Genomic DNA, 24,176 nt, shown 5'->3' with positions numbered 1-24,176 from the left:
CTGCAGCTCTGCAACGTGCACTGCTGACACGCTGTGCTCTGCAGCTGTGTGTTTTCTGCTTAAGGCCTGGAGCAGAACGCAAAATGTAAGAGATGAAACAAATCCCACTTGAAAACCTTTGAGAGGGAACCTGTTCAGTTCTCCTGTTACGGCTATACAGACTTTTTTAAGTGACAGAAGTGACGTTTTTCCTTTTCTTTTTCCCCCTCTTTCTTCTTCTGGTTCATAGGAAGAGAGAAGTCTTGTTACAGTGGGTGAGCATTTTATATATTTATTGAATTTCTTACATTTCTGTGCTCAGGTCCCCACCCCTGAGATGAATCAGGCAAGATGCTAACAGAATGGTCTGAGTGAGGCTCCAGCCTCACCTCAGAGCTCTCTAGCTTAAATAATGAAGGGCTGAGACAACCTCATGCCACACAGCATCAACCTCTAAAGATGTAGCACTTACCAGGGAGCAAGAGATCAGATGCTTGACAGTTCAAATGCAATGTGTTGCAGCTGCAAGGGGTATTAGGCCTTTGAGTAACCTGCCTTTGTTAATAAATCTCTTCCTAAGCACTCTTGGCGCCGGGCCCCCCCCCACTACCCCATACTCACAGAGAGCTGGACTAAAGGCTGCAAGGGGATTGTGTGGAGTAGGGCACCTGCTAGAACACTGGAGAGCATACAGGAAGAACTTAGTTTATAGAATTGTTCATCCACATCAGCAGTGGTCTCAGGCTCCCATAAAACCCTGTTCCTCCCACAAGGGTGAGGAGCTGAATGGAGAACTGAGTGGAGGACGAATGCTGTGGAGAGATGAGTTGATGGCAGTTCTGGTTGTCCCCACTTCCCTTGTTTTACTTGCATGCAGAAGAGAGTGGCCTATGAGGTTATGCATTTTTTTGTTCAGTGGGAAGTTTCTGCTCCAAGGAGAAATCTTCTCTGGAATGTAGCTCCACTCAGGGATTTGAACAGTAGACAACATTTCAGCAGCAACAGATAAAGGCAAACACTGCATACACCATCCATAAGTTGTGTTGGATGCTTTGGAGGTGGCTGCGGGTTTTGAAATAGGAATCAAGCAAATCTAGGTATATGAACCTAAGTCCTATGCTTGCCTAAATATCTACATCAAAACTAAGAAAGAACAATAATCACTATTTGGCTGCTGGGAAAGTATATCTCAAATGCAACTCATTAATTAACTCCCCTTCTCTCCTTCAGGCAAAGCAGAACAGGTAGGAAGAATGAAAGCAGTACGAAGGAAAATTCTAGCACATAGGAAATTGGCCTCATTTAGTGTAAATGCAGCTTCTATAGATCAACAGAGACATGCCTCCTCAAAGGACAAAGAAATTACACAGTTTGTAATTCATTGCTTCTTGATTTATATAAAGTGATGCCTATGTCTCTAATATTTTTCAGGAGAAATATACTTTGTAGGATATCAACTACTAACAAATCCACTTTAATTCTGTCCTTCCCCAGTGTTTTCTCCATAGATCCTTTCGTTATTTCCTCTGGGTCCTTCTTATTGATCCTTTTTGGCAGCACTTTATCTCAAGCATTTTAAGGTCTGCTTATCCTTATATTGGTCACAACAGCAGCTGCATGAATTTTCTCATATAAAAATTGTGCACTATCCATGTAAGAATTCTATATAGTAATTCAGACATTCTGGTCATTATTACTGTCACTGAGCACCAGCATTTATAATCCTTTCCTATTGTTTCAGATATTGTTGATGTAGCTACTTTAAGTTGATAGGTAAGAGTACAGTCTTTATTTCTTCCTCACTTCAAACTGTAAAGCAGATTGCCATGGTGTTCAAGCCATGATATTGCAAGCTGCAGCTCAATGTTTGTCTAACTGTAGGCTGGCAATTACACAGCAGTAGGACAGCATCCATTCTCATTTTCATACCTGCTTGGTCTCCCTTGGTATTTGCAGATAACACAAATAAAATATACTGCTAAGATTCCCTGGAGGAATGCCTTGTAAAATCGTCACGTGGGAAATACAATACATGAAAATACATGCTGAACTTCTTTCCATGAAGTACACTGCAATGCCAAAATGCACTGAATATTATTTAGCATCTGGATTTCGCCTAAAACTGCCATAACCGATTTCTGAGCTTTTGATCTTATCAGATCATCTAGGTCTCCATCATAGCCCATTATAGCATCCATAACAAGTTGTCCCTTCGGTTGGAAGGGACCTTAAAGCCCATCCAGTTCAAACACCACTGTACAAGATGCAGCTGCCCGGGGCCCCATCCAACCTGGCCTTGAATGCCTCCAGGGATGGAGCACCCAAAGCTTCTCTGGGTAGTCTGTCCCAGTGCATCACCCTTCAAGTAAAAACTCTTCTCCTACCATCTGACCTGTAGTACTGCAGATGGGATCTCATGAACATACACACACAGTCATGTTCATATCCTTCATGCAAAATCCAAAGTCCTTTAAAACCTTTGCAAACATTTGATACACAGCTATGCAATGAATTTGAAGGAAGTAACTGCAGAAAAAAAAAAAAAAAACTTTAGCACTCGTGATAGAGAGTAGCATGAATCAGAGGTAAGGAAGCATGGAACATGAAAATGCTGGGTGCTTTGTGTGCAGCAAGATGGAGAAAAGTCTGTCTAAAGACAAATTCAGAGTAATAAATGTCACTGCTTTAATATGCAAGAGGGGAACAGTAAAAATCCCTGCTTTCTTAATGTAGCTTTATGCTCTACGTGCTTTTTAGTGCATGCAAAGGTTCTTTCCATTATAGTTTTTCTAGATTGCAGTTAGAAACGCTGCTGTAGAGATGTTGGACTAAAAGGTGTTAATAATATATTTGTACGTCTAATGGCAAAAGTTGAAAGTCATGTCTGTTAACAAGAGCTAATGAGAACCTAAATGATGATTCTTAGGAAAGCATACTCATTAGAGCCACACTGCTGGCAGCACCATGAAATGCAGCCTGTGCTCTGCAGTCATCTCTCCTAATGTCTGCTGCTGGCATATAGAGAGGCCAGGTAGAAAAATCTGCACACATATCTTCCTTTAGGAACAGAAGCCAAACCTTCATGTAGAGTAACTGCAAAATTAGCATCCCCTCTGTCAGGTGACAATCCTGCTTGTTATTTCTGCGGGGAGTCAAACAGGAATCTGTATAATTTAGAGGCAACCTTTCCCAGGCAATTCAGAAAAAAATCCACTTTCTTCCTTAATGCTGAAACACGGGACCCAAAGGATTACACACCTTGGCTGCGAGCACCTTTCATTACAAACAAAAACAAATGCAGCACATCTGTCACTAGGATTTGAATGTCTAAAACAGGCTGAAGGTAGGAAAACCATAATCAGTCCTTCAGGTCCACAGAACAATTTTGGAGCTGTCAAAACCAGAATTAAGTCTTCCGATAAACCAACAGAAATTGACACAGTGAAAGCAGATTGCTGCCAATGTAAAAAACACATCGTTCAGCCTGCTGGCAGCTGAGTGTATCTATAAGGCATACTCAGAACTGCCAATGGGACCTTTGAAAGACTGTGAAAGTATCAGCCATCCTAATGCCTGGTTTTGCTCTGGAGACCCAAAGAAAAGCCCAAGCCCACCTCTTGCCCTTCATGTTTCCACACTGCGTGCACTGCATGTGGCAGGAATATAAAAACAGCCCTTCTCCTTGTACTCTGCCTTGTCCAAAAGCTGGGCTGTTTTGAAGAATGTAATTTGTGAAAAGATGCAGTAAACAGGACCAACATTTTGTTATAGAGAATTACTGATGCTACTGGTCCCTTTTCCCAAACTTGTAACTAACTGAATGCTTCTGACACACATTCAGAAATAAGCTGAAACAGAATCAGTTTCCCACCAGCATCGAGATCCTTTGGATGAGATGTGATTTGTTGTTTGAGGGCTAGGCCCACCAGCAGCAGGTGAATTCACAGTCTCAGCCCAAAGTGACCCCCTAGCATCCTACAAGCATACAGGTAACAGTGTTTTCCAAATGGGCTGCTTCTCTTCCTGGCCAAAGTGTGATAGAGATGAATATCCAGAAAGTTGGGCTCTCCCTGCAGGTCGTTCAATGAGACCGACGAGCACAGAGAGTGTAAACCAGCAACACAATTAAAAAGCAAAATCGGTTTACTTGTGCCTTTTCCACATCTTCCTAGTGCCATCCTGGAAAAGCTCCACTGAAATCTGAATGATTTCTGAAGTAGTGAATATAATTTGAACTTTCATATTTAGCTACAATTCACACAAGAAATGTAACAGTGGGAAAAGCTCGGTGCAGATCACAGTGGCTTTCCGTGGAGCAAAGACTGGTCAACCAAGGAGAGATGTGAACATTTTTAGGTACCTACTAAGAATGAAAAGACATAACATAAGCAGCAGACCGTATCAATTCAGCAAGGCAGTGAATGTACAAAGCCACTATCTTTTTGAAAAACTTTTCTGCAAAGTATAAAAAGTGTTGTGGATGCATCATCTGCTGAAAGTGACATTAACCTGACAAAGTGCTTATTTGAAAATGCAACAGTGTATTAATGAGGTGAGTGTTTAAGGATTTGGAAATATGATTGAAAATACACAATGCTATCTTGCAAGAGCAGGCAGTCCATTTGTTTGTGACATTTCAGGATGATCAAGTCAGTCCTGAGCAAGAGCGAAATAATTTGTTTTTAACGTTGCTCGCACTTAATGAGGCCCAATAAAAGAACTCATAAACGTTTCCTTTTGCAGATCCTTTCACATTTACAGCGACATTATAAACCAAATAAGAGTTATTTATTAGCATACCTTCATGGGTAGTGATTAGTATTATTTATTAGTATACCTAAGTATTAGGTATTATATTAGGTATACTATTAGTAGTATTTATTAGTATACCTTCATGGGGTCTTGTTTTGGAAGCACTGCTCTGAGGCGAGGCTTTTTTTGTTTTATTTGTGTTTTGATGGATCCCGTTGAATTGATTTTTTCCAGTCTATTTGTATTAGCTGTGCAAATTGTTCACAGAAATGCAATTGTGTATTGTAATTTCACTTTGATCACAGTCATTTTCTCCCTTGCATTATCCAAGCAGCCTTCTAAGAAATGCAGCAGTACTGGTATGCAGCGGTGGATATTGAACTGCTTGCAAATCACTCAGGCAGCTCATAAAAACATTATTAAAAGGCAAATGCCCTTTGTGCTCCTAAACTACGCACACTGAGGTGCTCTAATGCATCTCACGCACTGCAATGTATTGAGACGTGCTCTGCTGGAGTCAGCATCACTGCTTTCCAGCTGACCACTCATCTCCACCTGTCAGTCACAGCTCGATCTGATTCTCACTGCAGTTCACAGTCAGATGTCTGAGCATGGTTTGCTGGGGACTTTGGTGCTAGGCAGGTGGCACATAGAGTCTCACCCAACAGCTGGGCACATCACTTTCATTTCTGGATGTGTTGAAGAGCCATTCTCCCACCTCCCACGGTTAGTTTGTTCAGCAGTGTCCACAAACACAGTGTTCAAACCTTGTGTGAGCTTAAACCTTTACCTGAAGTACTGGGAGTAGATCTGAGGACTCATATTCTCCCCAGACCAGACGCTGTGCGGGTGGCCTGTAGCTTTCCCCACGTAAAGGAGAGCAGCAATAATTTATTGCCATAGCTTGTTGTCTGAATGAGCTTTGCCAGACATCATAGCATGCTTAAGACTTTCCACCTGCCATGGGTTCAGTACAGTTGTTTCCTTTTTCGTGCTTGTAGGGAGTGAGGAAGCTTCTCCTTGTATGAAGGACTTCATATTTCTTTCCCTAAAGAACCTGCCTGCTGGTGCTTCTTCAGAATATGAAATTTACATCATTTTCCAGGCTGATGTCCAAGAGGGCTGTCAATACCTATGTGAAAGAGCTGAGCTCATTTCTTAAACCACACAGCTTTCCAAAGCAAGCAGCTTTTTATCTGGAAGGTCACAGCACTGAATGAAAGGATGCTGGAAATTTCAGTAACAACCCTTATTCCCTTCTTTTTTCTATCTTGCCTACCTTTTCAAAGCTAAGAAAAAGTTTTATACTGTCTATAAGGTGCAGGTTTTGTAGCCTAAGAAGTTTGCATTTGTAAAGGTTGCAGAAGACATCCTAGTTTAGGCTGGATATCAGGAAAAACTTCTTTACACAAAGGGTTGTTAAGCACTGGAATAGGCTCCCAGGGAGGTGTTTGAGTCACCATTCCTTAATGTGTTTACAAACCATTTGCGGTGCTCAGGGGCACGACTTAGCAGTGGGTTGTTAGAGGTAGGGTAGAATGGTTAGGCTGTGGCTGGACTCGATGATCTTTTCCAATCTGAACAATTCTATGATTCTTTGATTCAGAATATGGTGAAGATCTAAGACTATAAGGACTAATCTAGCTAGTATCAAATTGTCAACATTTTTTTTTTTTTTTGATTTAGCCTCAAGAGCTTCATCCCAAATAATAATTTCTATATTTACATATGATTTCCCCTTACTGGCAAATTTTTTTTTCTTTTTCTTTTGGTCTTTTAGTGGAAAACACTTCCCCTTTTGTAATGAGTAAATTTTACCTGCCTTTAGATATGGTATGCACTTGCAGTAAACTAGTCCCTGAGAGCAATACGTGTTTGTAATACTACTGCTGACAGAAAATCCATATTTGAAGTAGCATGCTCTTATACTGCACCTTAGACACAGTGCAGAACACTTTCATGTTGGTTACTGTCAACCACCCATGTATTCCAAGGCCTCAGAAGATGACTGGGGACACTGTCCCCCCCACTCCACATCCAGATCCTTGGTACATAATGTGCTACGTGCCCACACTACTCAAAACTTTTGTTCTAACAAGTGTTCACTGCAGAATAGATATTAAAAACAAACAAACAAACAAACAAAAAAAGCACTTTGGGAAATACCTGAGTGTAAAAGATGCCACTTTTTAATCAGAAATTTTTTGTTAATTTAGTGCCTTGAAAGAACATGGGTATTAGGGAGTTACTTGATGAAAACCTTGTGTGTGGTGAGTGGATGCTATTCCAGTTAACTTGACAATGGTGCAGCACTTACCACTGTTTCGTTCATTTTAGAAACTTTTGTGTTTGAGGGGTATGCTTGTGTAGCATAATATTATGAGAGGACCCTTCAGGGGAACTAGCTTGATGTGCAGCTGATGCAGTTGGTCCTTAAGTATTAATATTAGATCAGATATTTTGCTTTGCAAAGGTTTCAAGTGGGTAGCTTTCTTTGCCGTGTTGCCTGTGGTGCATTAACATTTCATGAGAATTTCTGACACAGAGCAATGAGATTTGTCACTAAAAACACTTTGATAAAGCGAAACACATTTGATGTGTTGAGTTTTAGTACTGCAGAGCTGTAAAAATTCATCAGAAGATCAGCATGAAAATGCATGTGCTGCATACGAGTGCATCAGTTCTTCTGTGCAGACTTGAGGGCTCTCACTCTTGATGCAGTCAGCACTGTGAGGCTTACTTCAAATGGGTGCCATCGTGCCAGCCCAGTATTTTAATGTGTCAGACTTCTTGTCTGCCTGTGTGCACTTCTGCCAGGGCAATCCACATATTCAAATGTGAATTGATTGTGAAAATGAAAGATGGAAGAGGGGACATGCTATACTCCTTTTTGTAAGAGAAGCGAATCAAAACACCAAAGAAGTCTCATGCTATCAAGGTTATGTACAAAGCTGGCCTCAGAATTGGTGATGCTCTTTAGATCCCAGGCTGGGGCTGAAAGAAAATGCTTGTTTTGCTTTTCATGTTTTAAGGGGGACCTGAAACTGATTTCCATGAGTAAAGGTCCATGGGCTTGCACTTCATTACATGTTGAGCGCTGTCATTTAAACAACAGAGAATGACTCCTTGATTTTTAAATACTTCACATGTTTCACAAAACAAAAGAGACTGGGCAGGAACTGACATTTCTTGTACTGAGTTAGACTTAGTGTACATCACTGGAGAGGTAAGTTCTTAAGCAGCAGTATGAAACAGCAGTATTTAAGACAGTGTAACCTGTTTTGTGGGCCTAGCAGTAACACAGGAGTAACTCCACAATACTTTAGAATAGCAGGGTTTTTTTGATCACTATCTCTGAGCATGGGAAAGACATATTCTAGGATCTCCAGCTCACTCACAGCACCAGTTCCAGTTTTTATTTCTGCATCTGTGAGCTAAATGTGGAAGTGGGTAGAAATCAGCCCCTTCACTCAAGACTAGAACACCTTTCATAGAACAGTATCATCCTAAAATGTAGACATGTGGTATTTGTCTCCTGAATTAAGGTTACATTAAAAACCCAGAGGATAATAAGCTGTCCTAGCACATCCAGTGAATGGCTTCTAATTTTTGCTTTTAAATTTATTTCCTAATTCATTAATGGCAATTAATTCATAAATGGCTTCATAAAAATACTTTCACACGCTTTCAATATAATGATTTTAAATATATATGTATATATTTACACTTTTGTCATGTTTCTTCAGGTTCATAGAGCTACAAAGCAATTCCCATGTGTTGATCCCCTCCTAGTAAATCATTCTAGTCTACAGGCTTTGGTCATGCTTGGATAATAGTTTGCCCATTGTTCTCTTTTGCTAATTTACAAAAAAAGTACAAATATCTTTGAAGGAAAACGTGTATCATCATCAGTAACCTCCTCAGCTAAGAAATCAGTATGATGAACCAATCACTTCTGCTTCTTAGTGTTGTTAGCCTTCTTTCTTAAGAAGCAGCAAAAATTCTGTCGTGGAAGTGAAAAGCTTGAGGGTTTGTCCAGGTGTAATTTCCATCCAGTTCTGAACACCCCTGTTCTTGTTAAGCAGATCTTCACCCTTTTCTCTCTCTAGCTACCACCTGCTATTTATGCCCTCGTGCTGAATAAGTCAAGTAGATGTGGATAAATACATGACCTACTTGCAAGTTTCTTCTGCATTTCGAATGTTGTACTGTGAACCTCATTTTCACACTGTAAAGTTTGTTTGTTTGTTTTCCTCTTGGTGTGCATTAATGTGTGCAGAAATAAGGTGAGCTGCTAAAATATGCCCATATCCACATCACAGCCTTCAGTAATTTCATGCTGTTCTTACTGCTCAGCGCACCAGAGCACAGCAGCTATTTTCTGCATCTATCTGCCTGCAGAGGTTCCACTCAGGTTAGTTGTGCAGCCACAACGTTACTGCACAGGTTTGGAATAACATTTAACGTTTCAGATACACTATTTTTTTTCCTTGATTCTTCTTGAATAAATTGCCTGTTGGTAAGAGGCCAAAAAAGTCTGGAGACGTTCCAGGTGGCTATTTAGAAATATAGATCAGCTGAAAATGATGTGTTTTCCTTCAGATAACATGTTGATATGCATTGCTGTGCATTAAAAAAAAAGAAAAAAAGACAAAATACTTTCTCTTGAAAGCTTTATATTTGCTGACTGCGTTTGATTCAGAGCCTTTGGAGGCCTTAGTCTTGCAGTAGAGGATTAGGTTCTTAGTTGTCAGAGAGGAACATTAATCTTGACATATTTGATGATGTATGAATGTCAGAGGGTTTTATATCGTCAACTTCAAGGGTCTAAATTAGGAACTGAATCCTTCTGTACAGCCAGAGAAACCTAAAGGCAGCTCAGAGAGCTTTCTTCTGTTGGCTACAGACAGATCATAGCAAAAGCAACAACTTCCTATCTTACATACCTACAGTGAGGCGCCTAAAATAGATGGCATGAATAATCCCTACTATGAAAATCCGCGTGAAAGAATGCAGTAATGAAAATTAATCCAGCTATCTCTAGGATGGTTAGAGCCCATTGTGTTTCTCAGGACTGAAGTTCAGCCTCATGCTTTCCTCCAGCCCTAGTTTGCTATATGTGAAAAGAAGCTAAGAGATCATTTTACCACAGAATCACAAGGTTGGAAACGACCTGCAAGATCATCTAGTCCAACCACCCTCCCATTCCTATTAGTACCACAAGCACTAAACCATATCTCATAGCACTAAACCGTATCTCATATTTCCCTTCTTCCTCATGATAATGATGCCTAATAAAGCTGAAGATGTGATGTCCCCAGTAACAGTAACTCCCTCAGGTGAAAAAGGTCACAGATTAAACTCTCTTTGGCTCGTATTATCATTATTATCATTATTATCATTAATTATCATTAAGCAAACGTATTATCACCAAAATATTATGCTGCCCAATTATAACAGTAAGAATGATATTACACTGCCCAATTGTAAGAGAAAGGATGTTTCTGGAGATATTTGCTTAAGTCACATTTCACGTGAGTAAATAGCAAAGCTCCTAAGATCAGAAATTGTTTCAAATATGGTGTGGCTGCACCCACACCCAGCCCACTTTTTGCTCTACGGCCCTCAAAAGTGCTGTAGTTGGCCAGGCAAACCTTTATGATCTCCAGGCACTCCTACCGTATCAGCAGAGCTGTGATGGCACAGCAATTTAGATGCATAGTGCAGGTCTCAGCACAGGGTTAGAGAAATCACGTTGATGGTGAAAGAGAAAAAGATGCCACTAGCAAAAGCTGGCTGGAAGGAAATGCTTTCATTTTAGTCACACAGGCACGTAGTCAGGAACTGCATTTGTATGCAAGGTTCTGAATAAATGACAGCTCATTTTAAATAATATAAATGGTAAATGTGGCTCTCCTGCGTGGAAATCTGTAGGTGGGAAGTGGAATCAAGTTTCAGCTTTGTGTATCTGTCGAAACGAGCAGACGGTGCCTTTGAATAAAGATAGGGCACCTGAGGTTCATTCATCATTTTTTAATCCTTTCAGAAATGACCTATTACCCAGGCAAAGCAAAGGAGTGACCAGTTGCACCACAGATTAAACACAATCTGAGGTGAATTTGGGGAAGCTGGATTATCACCAGGTGTTCCAGTAATTTTACCTTTTCCACTGTGGCAGTGCCCAAGGGCCCAGGCCTTTGGGATGGTATTTAAAGGCAATACTGGGTGACTTAGAAAGAGAAGTCTGGTGCCTGCTATGATTTAAGCATACATATACAAAGGAACAGTCACTGTGCATGGCACTGAATAGCTACAGGCATACTGGTGTCTGTTTTTCTCTGTGCTTCAGAGGCAGGGGGATTTGTGGGCTAAAGACTATTAAGCAGGAAAAGTTTGTTTATGGAAAGGCTTAAATTCTTTATAAAGGAATCCCAGCCTATACTGAAAATGTGGTGTGGCTCCACTAAGTAGAAATTAAAAATGTCTTCTCTGACTTGAGAGTGTTACAGTGACTGATACACAGATGAGACACAGACAGCTCCTTTCCATTGCCAAATTCTTGGGGTTCCAACTAGCCCTGTGTGACAGGAAAAAAGCCACCTTGGCATACTTAATCTTAAACTGGATGCAGTTTGTATCAGCAGGCACTGTGAAAATACCACTCTGAGAACCTGTGGCTGACATGAACTACCCCCTGCCAGAGCAGTTTAGCACAGGGTATAGATGCTGTACATTGAGCAAATGGGGAAGAAGTTGTTTTGTTCAGGGCTGATCCTTGTCTGAAGGGCACTATGCCTCACACAGGCTATGCTGCAGTGTGGTTTTTGCTACCTGCAATGGATCTGAGGACCACTGCTCAGACACAACAGCCTGAAAAATGCTGGTTTAAGGATGCCTGCTTAGTGGGTTGTGATTGCATTAATTGCAAACCATGAATCACGGACATTTGTTCCTGCATTTGTAAGATTAAAGTAGGCTATATAAATAACAATCATTACAGAGTTTTTAAGTGGATGACCATTCTTGCTTCTGGTAGCAAATTTGGAGAGCTCATTATCTTTATATTTCCACTAATGGTAGGGACATTTCTTTCTACTGCTAGAAACATAACACCTCAGTTATTTTTGCTTCTGTAGCAGTGTTACTTTTTCCTGTTGCAATGGGCTACAACAGATGAAGTAATAGCAAATGGGCATATTGTTTCCAGACCTAACTCTCCAGTGAGCCTCTGAGAAGGTTTCTGAAAATGCAATCAGTGAGCTGTTGCCTTCGCTTCGGCAACCCCTGGATAATGTCCCGTCGTGAAGTGCCCAGACAGCCCTGGCCAAATCACACGCTTTTATGACACCAATGTGGTGAGCGGCAAATGGCACTTATTGCAAGCAACACACTCTTCTTATAGTTGTAATCGTATTAGGCAAAATTTGAAGTCTAAAAGTCTGGGTCCAGGGTGGTTGAAAATACTCAGTATATGGTTCAGCACTGGAAACTGAAACTGAATGAATGTTCCCTATCTATATCTATATCTAGATTTATATCCATATCTATCTTTCCCTGTATAATTCCTTGCCCATGTATGCAGAAGGCAAAAGCAATCCAGCTGTCTTGCACATCAGGATTACTGTCAGTTCTCCAAAGCCACATTTTCTCCTACAGCCCCACTCTTGTGGGAGCACAGCTTTACTTTTTCAGGGGGAAAAGTTTTCCTTCTGCATCAAAGGCAGTTTCTTTACAGCTGCAAGGAAGCTGTGTAACTAGACTGTTCATGTGCATTTCTCCATTTCATTGCTTTTGTGATACTAGATTGAAGCTACAAGTTTTCAGGATGCCAGGTTCTCTCCATTACATCTCTAGTGTCACAATTTCACCTGTGAAATATGAAATCATCTTGATTTTCCTTGACTATTTTCCTTTGGCTGTATGAGCAAACACTGTGGAATGCAGGTCCATATCCCCCCCAAGAGACAATGTTCCTCCTTCACACAAAGCTGCTTTCTGTCTCTCACTATAGGTGTTAAAGATCACTCGGTTTCCTCTCCCAGCTTCTACATGTATTCCACTTTTTACCTCATCTAAATCAGGTTTGGAGACATCAGAATAGATACACAGCAGAAACGTTGCTGGCTGTCCACGCAAGAGCCGACAGTACAGTAAAACTGGAATTATATCACATCAGTGCCTGAGTGATTTATTTTGATCTAGGGCACTACGACTCATCTTGGATGTAAGAGTTCAAAGGAGAATTTTGGTTTTTACAAGGCGGCATTAAATTGCCAGGAATGGCAATGGGTATCAAATGTGGCTGCCATGAGCTACCATGAGGTAATGCAGGCAGTGACATCACCGCATTTGTCTTGTCCTGACTTATGTCTCAGCCTGGGGGATTTACTCTAAGGAAGTCTCCTGCAGCTTTCCACTTACTGAATTAGTCTTCTGGGCAGCATCAGGATGGAAAATGATTGCTTCTTCTCCAGGCACCTAATGCAACCATGCAATGAATTTTCTTATTCACTCCCAGTCCAGAAAAGTCAACATAGTTCCACAGGATACACTGAATAAATAATATTTATATTGCTGTTCTTACTCCCTGAGATCATTTTTGCTCTTGGTTAATTGATTCTCATTTACTCTGTGAATACAAAATGAGTGGTTTTGTCAAACCTCACAGTTGCTCTAATCTGCAGAAACAAGGTTGGTGTCATCTATTTTTTCCCCTGTTTTCCAGGACACACACAGATGATTTGCAGAGTCATTGGACTTCAAACTAGGTGTCTGATAAACAATCTGCTTCTGAAATGGTGGAATGCAGCTGCTTTTGCATTCTCCAGCAAATTCCAATGTCTGTGCCTGTGGCAATATTTACAGATGCTCTTCTTCCTTCCTGATTTTGACATACACTTTTCAGTAGTCACAGGAACATGAAGTGTAGAGCACAGACACTCCATTACCAGGAAGTGTTTCATTACCATATGTTAATTACATTTTTTGAGAAGTTCTAGGAAATAATGAACATAAAAAAATGTAGACATCTTCCTTTCAATTTATCAGAGAGCTGTGCAAAGACTTCTCCCAAGTCTTTACTGCAGGAAGGATTCTTAACAGAAAACAAGAAAAAAAAAAAGCCTCTCCCTTTTTCTTAGGCTTTTTTTTTTTTTTTTTCCTTTTCTAAAAATAAAAAGCAAATAAACATGTAAAAAGAAGAGAAAGTCAAGGATTTCTGGGGATTGCTGGAATAAACTCTACTTAAGTTCAGCATTCTACATTATGTTTCTGTACCTTGGGAGTAAATCAGAGGCAAGTTCTAGGCAAGACCCAGCTGGCAAAGTGCAAGTTTTCAAGTATGGCCAGGAACTGCATTGACTCTTTGGCTGCCAAGTCCACCTCCAGTAAGGTGACTTACTGAATTAGAAGCTAATTGGCTCTATGCAATTAACTTCCAATGCTCATTATCACTTTGATATTTAAGGTACTTGTAAAACTGATGAATTTGTACTTATGATTTCTCTGAAGTGGGGAAATACAACAAATTCAATTTTCCAGATGACTAGCTGGATTATAATTATCTGTTAATATTGTTCTACGTGTTAATTTTGGTAATGGTTTTATTATATTAACGACTAACAAGTCCTCTTCAGTCCTTCAAGTGCAAGTGACAGGCTGACTTGCCGGGAGTGCGTTTTGCTTCCGACACTTTGCTGGCTTGGTCGGCGTTGTGTGAATCGCACGCCGTCTGCAACGCTTTGCATCCTTTCTTCTTCATTAGCAGGTATCATCAGAGGAGCCAGATGACGATGGCGTGCAACAATCCAGAGATACAAAAATGCTGTCAGGGCATCCGTGCTCCAGCGCTTGAGAAGACATGGAGGAAGATGGGGTAGCACAACCCAGACAACTACAATCCTTAGCTAGCCGCTGATGATCCAGCACTCGGGAGGGCCTGTAGGAGGATGGAATATCACAACCCAGACAACCACAGTCCTTAGCCAGCCCTCCATGAGCCAGTACATGGGAGAAGCTGTGGCAGCATGGGGTACCACAACACAGACAACCAAAGTTCTTAGCCAACCCACTGTATTCCAGCACACAGAAGGAGCTGTGAAAGGATTGGGTGCTGCTTCCCAGGGAAACACAAACCTTAGCCAGCCACCCATGATCCAGCACATGGGAGGTGATGGAGGAGGACTCTCTGGTGCCTCCAGTTTTGGAGCAGCAGGCAAGAAAAGTGCAGTCTCCTCGCAGAATGCACTCTCTGTGTTAAGCAGTGCAAACCCAGGTGTTGACCACAGAGATGGACAGCAGAGACTTTTGTAAGTGATGACCCTGTCCCCTGGGAAGCGCTCGCAATGAGCTGCTTAAGTGCTTACTGGCTTCCTCTGGATAATGGAGAGGATGTGTTCTGGGGGATGGAAGCTGGGATGTATGGGGGGAACCATAGGAAGCACTGAGGTTTTGTTTCTCTTACAGAGCTGATGTGATTTACTTGCGGTTCGATGATACGGTAAAATGCTTTGTTGGATATCTGTGTGTCCAGCAGAGTGACTGCTGTGTCTTTCAAGATGGTTGTAGTATTCTTCAGTTGTTCCCTCTGAGCAGCATTCTATGGAATTAATTGGCATGGCTTTGGCTATTTGAATTTGACTTTGATTTTTGCCGTTTGGCTTCTGACTGTGTAATTTCTTTTGCTGTCATGTTCTGTTTTCTAGTGACTGTATAGCAGAAGACATGGCAACCTGGGAATCTTCTGGACAGTGGATGTTTTCGTGTTACTCTCCTGTGATGGGCAAGCCTAATATTTCAGGTCAGTACTGTTTTTAGCCTTGCTGAATGCTGCATGCTGCTACTATTCAGGCTGCATTTCTATACTTGTCCACACTGCTGTGCCTCAATGGAAGCACTTGCAAGGTGATGTCTTGCCTTGTGATGCAACAGGGGCATTGGATTACAGTATTTCTTTGGTGTGTTTGCACCCCTGAAGTTGCACCAGGAGTCCTTTTTGTGTCTCCAAGTAGAACTGGCTTGTCCCACGTGGTTTAGCAAGGGCAGTTTCTTGTGTAACTCTAGAGGGCAATTTTATATTTTTGTTGTATTTCCTTTGGAGCATATTGATTGTTTGCCTCCCTGCAGGCTTTCCAGAGATCTCCCCTGAGGAGCTCCGCCTGGGGTATTATAACTGCAGTGCAAAGGAGAGCACTGGATACTACGTAAGTATTCAAAACAGCTGACCCTTGGTGTGGACAAGTTCAGAGTAGGAGTGGTTACTGTTCTTCAGGTGGCCACTCTTGACTCAGTGAATACCAAACTCGAGGGGAATGTAAGAATGCCCCCATACGTTCACTTTTCTGTGCACCTAGTAGAAAACAGCAGGAGCTGCTGGCCTGAATGCTTTGCCATAACTGAGCAACCTGATCTGGCCATAGGTGTCCCTGTTCACTGCGGGGGAGTTGGGTCAGATTGCTTTAAAGGTCCCTTCTGACTCAAACAGGTCTATGATTCCCTTCCCTACAATTGCCTTCAACGTAGTTTTCAACAACCCACTGTATTTGATTTTACCAGAAGCTGGTGCATGCAAGGGAATATGAGATAAGTCCACTCAATGCCAAGATGTTTGGCCCAAGTATTTGCAAGGGAATTTTCAAAATGTGTCCCACCATCTGACTCAATTCTTTCTGGAGTGCCATGTCAACACAGGACTTGTTTCTCCAGACCCAGTACGGTGTTTCGGGCGGTAGCATGGGGTACTGCGTACGTTTCAAGCAACCCAGTGGTTGCCTCCACCATGGTGAGCACTTAATGCTTACCATCGTGAGTTCGTCGCAAGGTGATTTCACCAACCTCCTCATATTTGTACTTTTGCCATCGTCCTTCCCCCCACAGAGCTTTCACCTCTTGGCTTGTTTAACTGTGGTACGTGTAGCAGAGTCATGAATAAGCTGTGCAATAGTGCCCATAGTTATGTCCACCCCTTGGTCTCTAGCCCACTTACATGTTGCATCTCTTCCTTCACAGCCTGAGATTTCATGGGCCCATTGAGACAGAAATAATTCACCCCTGTTTTGCCAGTCCAACTCCATTTGAGCCACCTCAGTTGTGGCAGCTTGATGTCCTTGGTGGTTATTTTGTTGTTCTTCAGTAGCCCTGCTCTTGGGCACATGAGCATCTACATGATGCACCTTTACACATTCTTTATTTGAATAGCAATGTCTTTCCACAGCTCAGCAGCCCAAATAGGTTTACCCCTTCTTTGCCAGCTATTTTGTTGCCACTGCTGTAACCAATCTCATAAGGCAGTTGCCATCATCCATGAGTCTGTTATTGTAGGCAGATGAACTACTTAGTAAGAAAAGAAGCAGAAAGAATGGGAGCTCCTAATGTGTTTGTTCATGTTTAGCCATTGTAGTTGTTGAGTTAGATGCACAAGTTTTATATAAGGAAACCCTCAGACTCTGCCTTTAGTCATTATGGCCAAAGTCATCTCAGAAGTCTGAGGCTAAGCAGCACAGAAATGAAATAATTCTTGCATCAGCACAGCCTGTCTCCACCTATTTGTTCACATAACACTCCTATGGCTTGCTCTTTATGTACTGCTATTTTACTAGACACTAAAAATGAGTACACTAGCTTGTGGACCAAAGTCATTTTCCATGGTCCAATTTCCTGGGAGCAAGTGAGAAAGCTGCAAGTGATGCACAGAAACACTTAAAAATATACATTCTTGTCTTTCCAGTGTAAATTTCTCATCATTACTTAGATTTTGGTATTTCTTTCGCAAGTTAGACTGTAGCTGAATATTTTTTTCACATCTTTCTCTTTTGCTTTTCTTTTTGTATGTATTCTACCATACAGAAGTTTAGCTGGCATTCTTTTTACTTTTTTTCTTCACTACAACTGCAGCAATACCTAAATAAGCATGTATTCCTTTCAAGTCTGTTGGCCTAAGGCTTATAATTAGGCATGTGGTGAAGTTGCCACTTTATATCTAACCCCAGTAACAAACAGAATCCAACATTGTTCAGATTCTGATTTCTGCTTAATGTTAGGACAGAAAGAGAAATCTCAGAGTCTTCTGTGAGAAATCACCTTAATATTTCCAAATCCCACTTTTTAGATATTTACTTGGGAAGGAAGTAGAAAGAAACAAACCAAAAATAACCTCAGACCAACAAATGTAGAACACAAAAACATATACATACACACGTCTGTAGTCATTAAATCATAAGAAGGAACTTAAATACATTCTCCAGACAGTAGTCCTTGAAGTTGAGTGAAGGATACGGTTTATCAAAATTGATCTTGTGTTTCTTGATCCACTTTTGAATTGGTCAAATTACAATAATTTTTGTTGAATGGACTGTTTAGGTAATATATAATGCTTCTTATCCAATGATACTCAATGTATGAGACTGGTAAGGAATATCTCAAATGAACACGAGGCAATCACCAACACTTTGTGGACAGTTTTGTAGTTGAAAGCATTTCTTTGGAGTTGTTTGCCTTTGAATGGAAGGGCCCAAGAGTGTTTCCTGTCTGAAGACTTGCCTGAGAACAGGTGTTTCCAGCTTAATAAAGGAGACTGGGAGATGACACCACTGTATCCTGTGAAGGCATATACAAGCTGGAGTATCCCTGTGTGCTCTTACCTGCTGATTTAAGTTCACAAGGCCTGTAAGATGGGAACAAAGGGGTTCCTGCTCAGATCTCAGAAGTCAGAAACTGTCACTCCAAAAGAGCAGGCTTGACCACTCTGGACTATAAGAGTAAGTACTGTCACTGTAAGCAGTCAACTGACCACCACAACCTTGGATGACCCACCACTACCAAAGATCAGCACCTGACACCAAGACATTGCTAGGTTGAGGAGCGGTGAACCTCTTTGCTTTGCTGTATCTGTATATCTGTACATCCATATATCTGTATATCTGTATATCTGTATGTCTGTATGTCTGTATGTCTGCCTCTCCCGATTTTCTGTATTTTCTCATTTTCTTCTTTTATACTTCTGCTTCTGTAGTAGCCATTGCCCAATATTGTCTTAACTGTAATGATTTTTAACCATAATTAGCCAATTAGCCAATTTTACCTTCAAGTAAAGCATTAATTGGTGTTAAGAAAGCTCTCAGTAAATTGATACGTATTATTCCTCTGATCCTTGGATGACTCCATCACTGCAGCAACCCCTGCTAACTAGAGGAGGTGCAGCTCAGGAGATAGAAAAAGATTCATCTCCCTTGAAATTCATGGAGTGGGATGAAACATTCAAATACCTGAGATATTAATAGAAAAAAAAAAGTATGATTGTCAGCTGCTTTTACATTTTGAAAGTAGGGGTAAGGTGGCCTTTCTTTGGTAGAGCTGGGTAAAGTGTCTGAATAAGTAGAAATATTTTCTGAGTGCAACCATATTTCACTTGAAAATTTCCAGCATGATCACAGTGCCTGTGAACTTACCAGTCTGTCAGACCCCCATTCTCTTCTTGAACAACTTGGGGAATTCGGTCAGAGGCAAAAATGTTAAAGACTCTAAGGCTCTGCAAGGTATGTGAAATGGCATCAGATAGAGGGGGATGTGAGAGGTTTCCTGCCAGTAGAGATAGCTATGCCACAAGGATAAGTTGTGTTAAACTCAGAAGAAATCTATTTGGGAAAAAGTGTTTAGAAATACTCCCCCCACAGGGTAATCTTCAAAGCTTACACTTCCTGAGAAACTAAATTGCCTTGGAGATAGAAATCTGTAGGAAACCTACCTTTAGTTTCAGTCTTCACAGAAGAGCTTGTTTCTTGTTGGTGGTGAAAAAAAAAGCATATGCCCAAAAGCAAAGTGAGCACTAGACAAACTTAGCAATATTACTCTTTGTTAAATTAGCTGATGAGTGATTAGTACTATTGTTCAACTCAGCTGTTAACTCTTAGCTGATTTCCTAGCGCTTAATTCCTAGCTAATTTCAAAGCAATTTATGCATGAGCTAAGAGTTAAACAGAGGCATAAATGCAGTACTGATACAGACATTCTATGGGCACATACTTAGTAAGAAATACTCTCTGAAATAAGCTTTAGCAAGATCTTTACATATCTACATATTCCTGCATCCTCCAGCACCATGACAAATTATGATGTAGAGAGGGATACGTATGAGTCTTATCTGTGAATCTGCCAAGTGAGTAAGACCACTGAATTTTAGTCATGTTGAAAGAAGCCTCAACCAGTTTGCTACTTCTCTTCTCCATCTGGCTTGGCAATGAGTCAAGGAGAATATCAGTGCTCATTTCCTATTCGTGTATTATGCACAATTTGCTTTGAATGCCTTTTCTATTGTAACACAGAAACTAGACTTTCATTTTATATTAGTGCTATGTTAGTAGGAGGATGTGAGAATTGAGGATGCTACTCAACTGATGAAACATATCTATAAAGAAGAAGTTTTTAAATGGCTTAGAAATGACTGCTTAGAAATGACTGCTTAGAAATGCCTGCATTGATGAAGCTGTATTCATTATTCTTCTCTCTTGCTCCTTGGCAGAAATAATTAATATTTTAAGAATTCAAAAATAGATGGAAGTAGTAAGATTGAGTAAGCAGAAACTGATTGTCAGGAGATTAGGCTTTAGTTAGTAGGATTTAAATATGCCTGGCGTGTCAAAGCAATGTGACAAGCCAGTGTTTTCATAATGTTCTGTGTCTACCTCATAACTTGTTGTGAAAGGCTGATGACTGTTGCCAGCTTGCTTTGTTCTTATTAATATTTTTGAAGATAAGGAAGTGAAATGGCTCCATTTCAGGAATTAAGTCATTTCTTTGTGCCAAAATGCTGACAGGAACTCTTGGTGAGGGAAGATAAATTAGAGGTCTGACTCCTGCATCATAAGAAAGAAATCCACACTGCTTGAAAGGAGCCTTGCTGTTCAAAGTGATGTTAACTCTTCTAACATTGCAGATGTGGGTGAGTTGCCTGTGTGAATTCATTTAATATGAAATGGAACACACTGCTGAACTGAGGCACTTTCAAGGTCTGATTTTGAAAGTTGGGGATAATTTTAGGAAAGAGGAGATCGAAAGAGCTAGCAAGTTTAACACATTGACCTTAGTCAATATGTTAATATCAGCTGTAGAACATTATGTGCTGCCCACATCTAATGGGATGTCTCCTTGTTTTTGTCACTGACTACTGCAGCTTCTTCAAAACTGTGTTTGCAGTCCCTTCTCCTCTCATCATATAGACTGTGTTCAAATCCCCAGCAAATAGCTCTCCATCCAACTCTGTATTTGTCCAGTAAAATAGCCTTTCCAATGCAAAAATGACAGAACTACCCAGCACAACACCAATAGTAGTTTCCTCCTGGTGTACCTCATACGGACCAGATGTCTCTCAACTAGTTCTGACCAATACTATCCTGCTATTTCTTTTGATTTTCCAGCTTAAACAGATACAACAGACGTCAAAGGAGGACTCAAAATTGCTGGGAAAACATGTATTAAATAGCTGCTTAGTAGGAAATTCTTGTAATTACTACTGTTTCTTACAAAAAAGGAAAAAGAAAAAAAGGAACAGAAAAAGAATCAATGCATCCTATATACACAAGCAATACAACACAGATTTCTTGTAAACAGGGATTAGTAGCAGGACATTGTTATAGAAACTGTACACTTTTTCCCTTGGGAAACTGTTAAAACTCCATAAATTCAGGCAATTCAAGGCCACAGAGAAACAAAGTACTGACTATGCTCTTGTTCCCATTCCTTGCCATTGTGACATTTTACAAGCCAGGTTTCTGTACATTCTCCCGTATAATTCTTATTCCCCTCCCCACAGGCACAAAACCCAAATATATTCCTCTCTACATTTACATCTTTATACTTCCCTTACTTGGTTAAACCAGATCACAGGAAGTCATTTTCACTCTTCAATGCAAGCGTGCAATTGATGAAGCAACACTTTAATGAAGTACTTTAGAAAGGATTTTAGCAGAAAAACACTAGAGATTCATCTTGAACTATTTTAATCTAAACAGTTCTATGACAACAGCTGGGAACATAACTTTTGGGAAATGTGGATGCTAATTCAGACTGGGAGATAAGATTCAGTGAAAACAATGAGTTGCAGCTGCTGCAACTGACACAGACACTACTACATCTAGCAACATCTTTTGAGATCAAAGGCAGACTGAGCCCTAAGATAAGCACCCATCCATCTGTCTTATGACAAGCTGCAGCTGCAAGTTGGGTGGCAACCGAATTCTTCACCATTCAACTTGCATTTCCATGTTTATGCAAAAACTTCTTGTCATTTTCATACTTATTTCTGTAAAGCTTAAGTGGCCCTTTCCCTCCCAAACACTACCTGTGATTGCCAGCTGTGTAACAAAGAAGGTCATTCGAGATTTCCGCTTCCTTCTCCATGTAGAGAAGAGCACGATGGCATTTCCAGCAATAGTAACAATAAAGAGGATCCAAAGAGTCACCAGCTGCTCTGTCTGTATCAGAAAGACAAAAAAATGATGTAGGCAGGTGAGTGGATAGTGACTTGGGTTAAGCCAATCAGTTAGCATAGGACAAATGAGATGAGAATGCAAAAAGGAGTGGAATGTAAGTTTTGACAATTGATTTTAATTATATAGACTAAAAGATATTCTTGTTCTTTCAGAAAATACCTCATATGCATCATCACCAGTGATGTCCCTCCCAGATTGATTTGCAGTGCCTGTATATTACTGCTATATTCACAAAACTGCTATCGATGCCTGTGTTCAGCACTGGACACTAAAATGAGAGGCAGCCATCAGCTTACTCTTGTTGCTCCAACAAGCTGTGAAATAACCAACTGCCACGCTTTGGAATACTGATAGACATGCTTCTTTGGAGCAATGGGGGAAATAAATACTTCTCTCCTTCCCAGGCCCATTGAGTATGGGTCACCCATAACCCTATGAAATTCAGACACCCACTCCATGATCTAGATGTATAGCAAGATTGAAAAGTAAGCATGACCCACTGTAAGAAAAAGTGAAATTGTGCAGCATGCAATACATGATGACAAAACGTCCCCTAGTGGTACTGTCTACAAAGAAAAGAAAAATAAGAAGCACTCTGGAAGCATTATGATCCTCTGACTGCAAGACTAAGGGCAAACACACACACATTTGTTTGCTTCATGTGAGTGTGCACACAATTTGCTCCCTCCTTTATGGCCTACTGAAACGTTGTTGGTCTTCTCTAAATGCAGGTTAGTTATTTTTCAGTGCTATTCTGTAGGTTTCTCCTAGCCACGTGGGACTGCAAAATTCAGTTTGTCTACATCAAGCCAACCAGCTTTAATGCCTGAGAAGCACTGAGTCTGCAGAGCATGGAGTCAGCCTGGAGAAAATATTCAGCATTTCTGCAAACTTAGAAAACCTAACTTGCTTAATGCATGTATGGCAAGGGAGAAAACAATTCTGCAGCTCTTCTGCAAAGACAAGCAGAACAGACAGCATTTTTCACAGCAAGACTTTGAAGGGCATAGGACAGAGAAACAAGGAAAGGCAGAATTAAGAAGTGCTGAAGTATCCAGCAGTGATAAGTATCACTAGTATTAAATGGGGAGGTCGGTGGCCCTGCATATGGCAGGGGGGTTGGAGATTCATGATCCCTGGGGTCCCTTTCAACGCTGACCATTCTGTGATTCCATGATTCTGTGATTCTGTGATAATACACACATTGTTATTACAGCCAAGGGGAGAAAAAAAAATACACACGTGGCTCAGCAGCCAGCACGCATAGCTCCTTTTCTACTGAGGAACAGAACCAGCTCTGCTTCAGTCTGGTAGCAATGGGACTTCATGACCTATGTGGCTGTGCAGAAGAGGCAGGACCCACTTGCCGTATGAGCAATTCCAGGCTGTGCTCCATGCCTGAGCCCAGGGATTAGTTTAAGCACACAATGAATGCTGTGTTTAGATGGTTTCATTTTTCCCAGCACGATAACTTCTGTTAGTTTAATCTGTCATTTGGGTCACCTCATCTAACTTTAAAGCTCTAAAGAGAGACAGCTACTCTAAATGGTCTTTGTAGTCTAGATAATGGTAAGATCTCAGACATGAGTCATCATTCATCTCACCTACCCTGGGATAGCTGTCTCCACTGATTATAGAATCACCTATACAAGACAACCAGTGTGGGCTGTGTGCTTAAATTTTAGAAGAAAAAAAAAAAAAAAAAAAGCGCGCACAAAAAAACAAAACAAGCAAACAACCAACAAACAAACTTGTTTTAAAATCTAACAATCTCTTGGAAGCAAATTCCCTTTGCAACACTTAGCAGAGACGTGGTAAAACTATGCTTACGCGGACACTTTTTTTTGTACAGGGATTGGAAGGAGACATCTTTTTGGAAGATAAATAAAGCGGGGGGAAAAAAAGAAGTAAGATTTCGTATCACATTTGTCCTTGAAATCAATTGGTTCTCCTAAGGGATAG

The 24,176-nt window shown here is 40.8% G+C and overlaps 1 protein-coding gene across 2 annotated transcripts in view; it reads right to left on the bottom strand.

The window, feature by feature from the left end:
- Positions 1–24,176, bottom strand: part of NPSR1 (neuropeptide S receptor 1) — a 77,806-nt gene that overhangs the window by 23,438 nt on the left and 30,192 nt on the right. For both annotated transcript variants that reach the window (XM_042889029.1, XM_042889028.1), the window contains one exon: positions 22,064–22,196. In XM_042889029.1, the coding sequence (XP_042744963.1) occupies positions 22,064–22,196 (133 nt within the window). The remainder of the gene's footprint in view (positions 1–22,063; positions 22,197–24,176) is intronic.

Source organism: Lagopus leucura, unplaced genomic scaffold (genome assembly GCF_019238085.1).
Source record: "Lagopus leucura isolate 7727_CA_CO unplaced genomic scaffold, USGS_WTPT01 Super-Scaffold_100157, whole genome shotgun sequence".
NCBI classification, from domain to species: Eukaryota; Metazoa; Chordata; class Aves; order Galliformes; family Phasianidae; genus Lagopus; species Lagopus leucura.
Note: the sequence above shows the minus strand (reverse complement) of the source record. Positions and strands in the feature narration are given on the sequence as shown.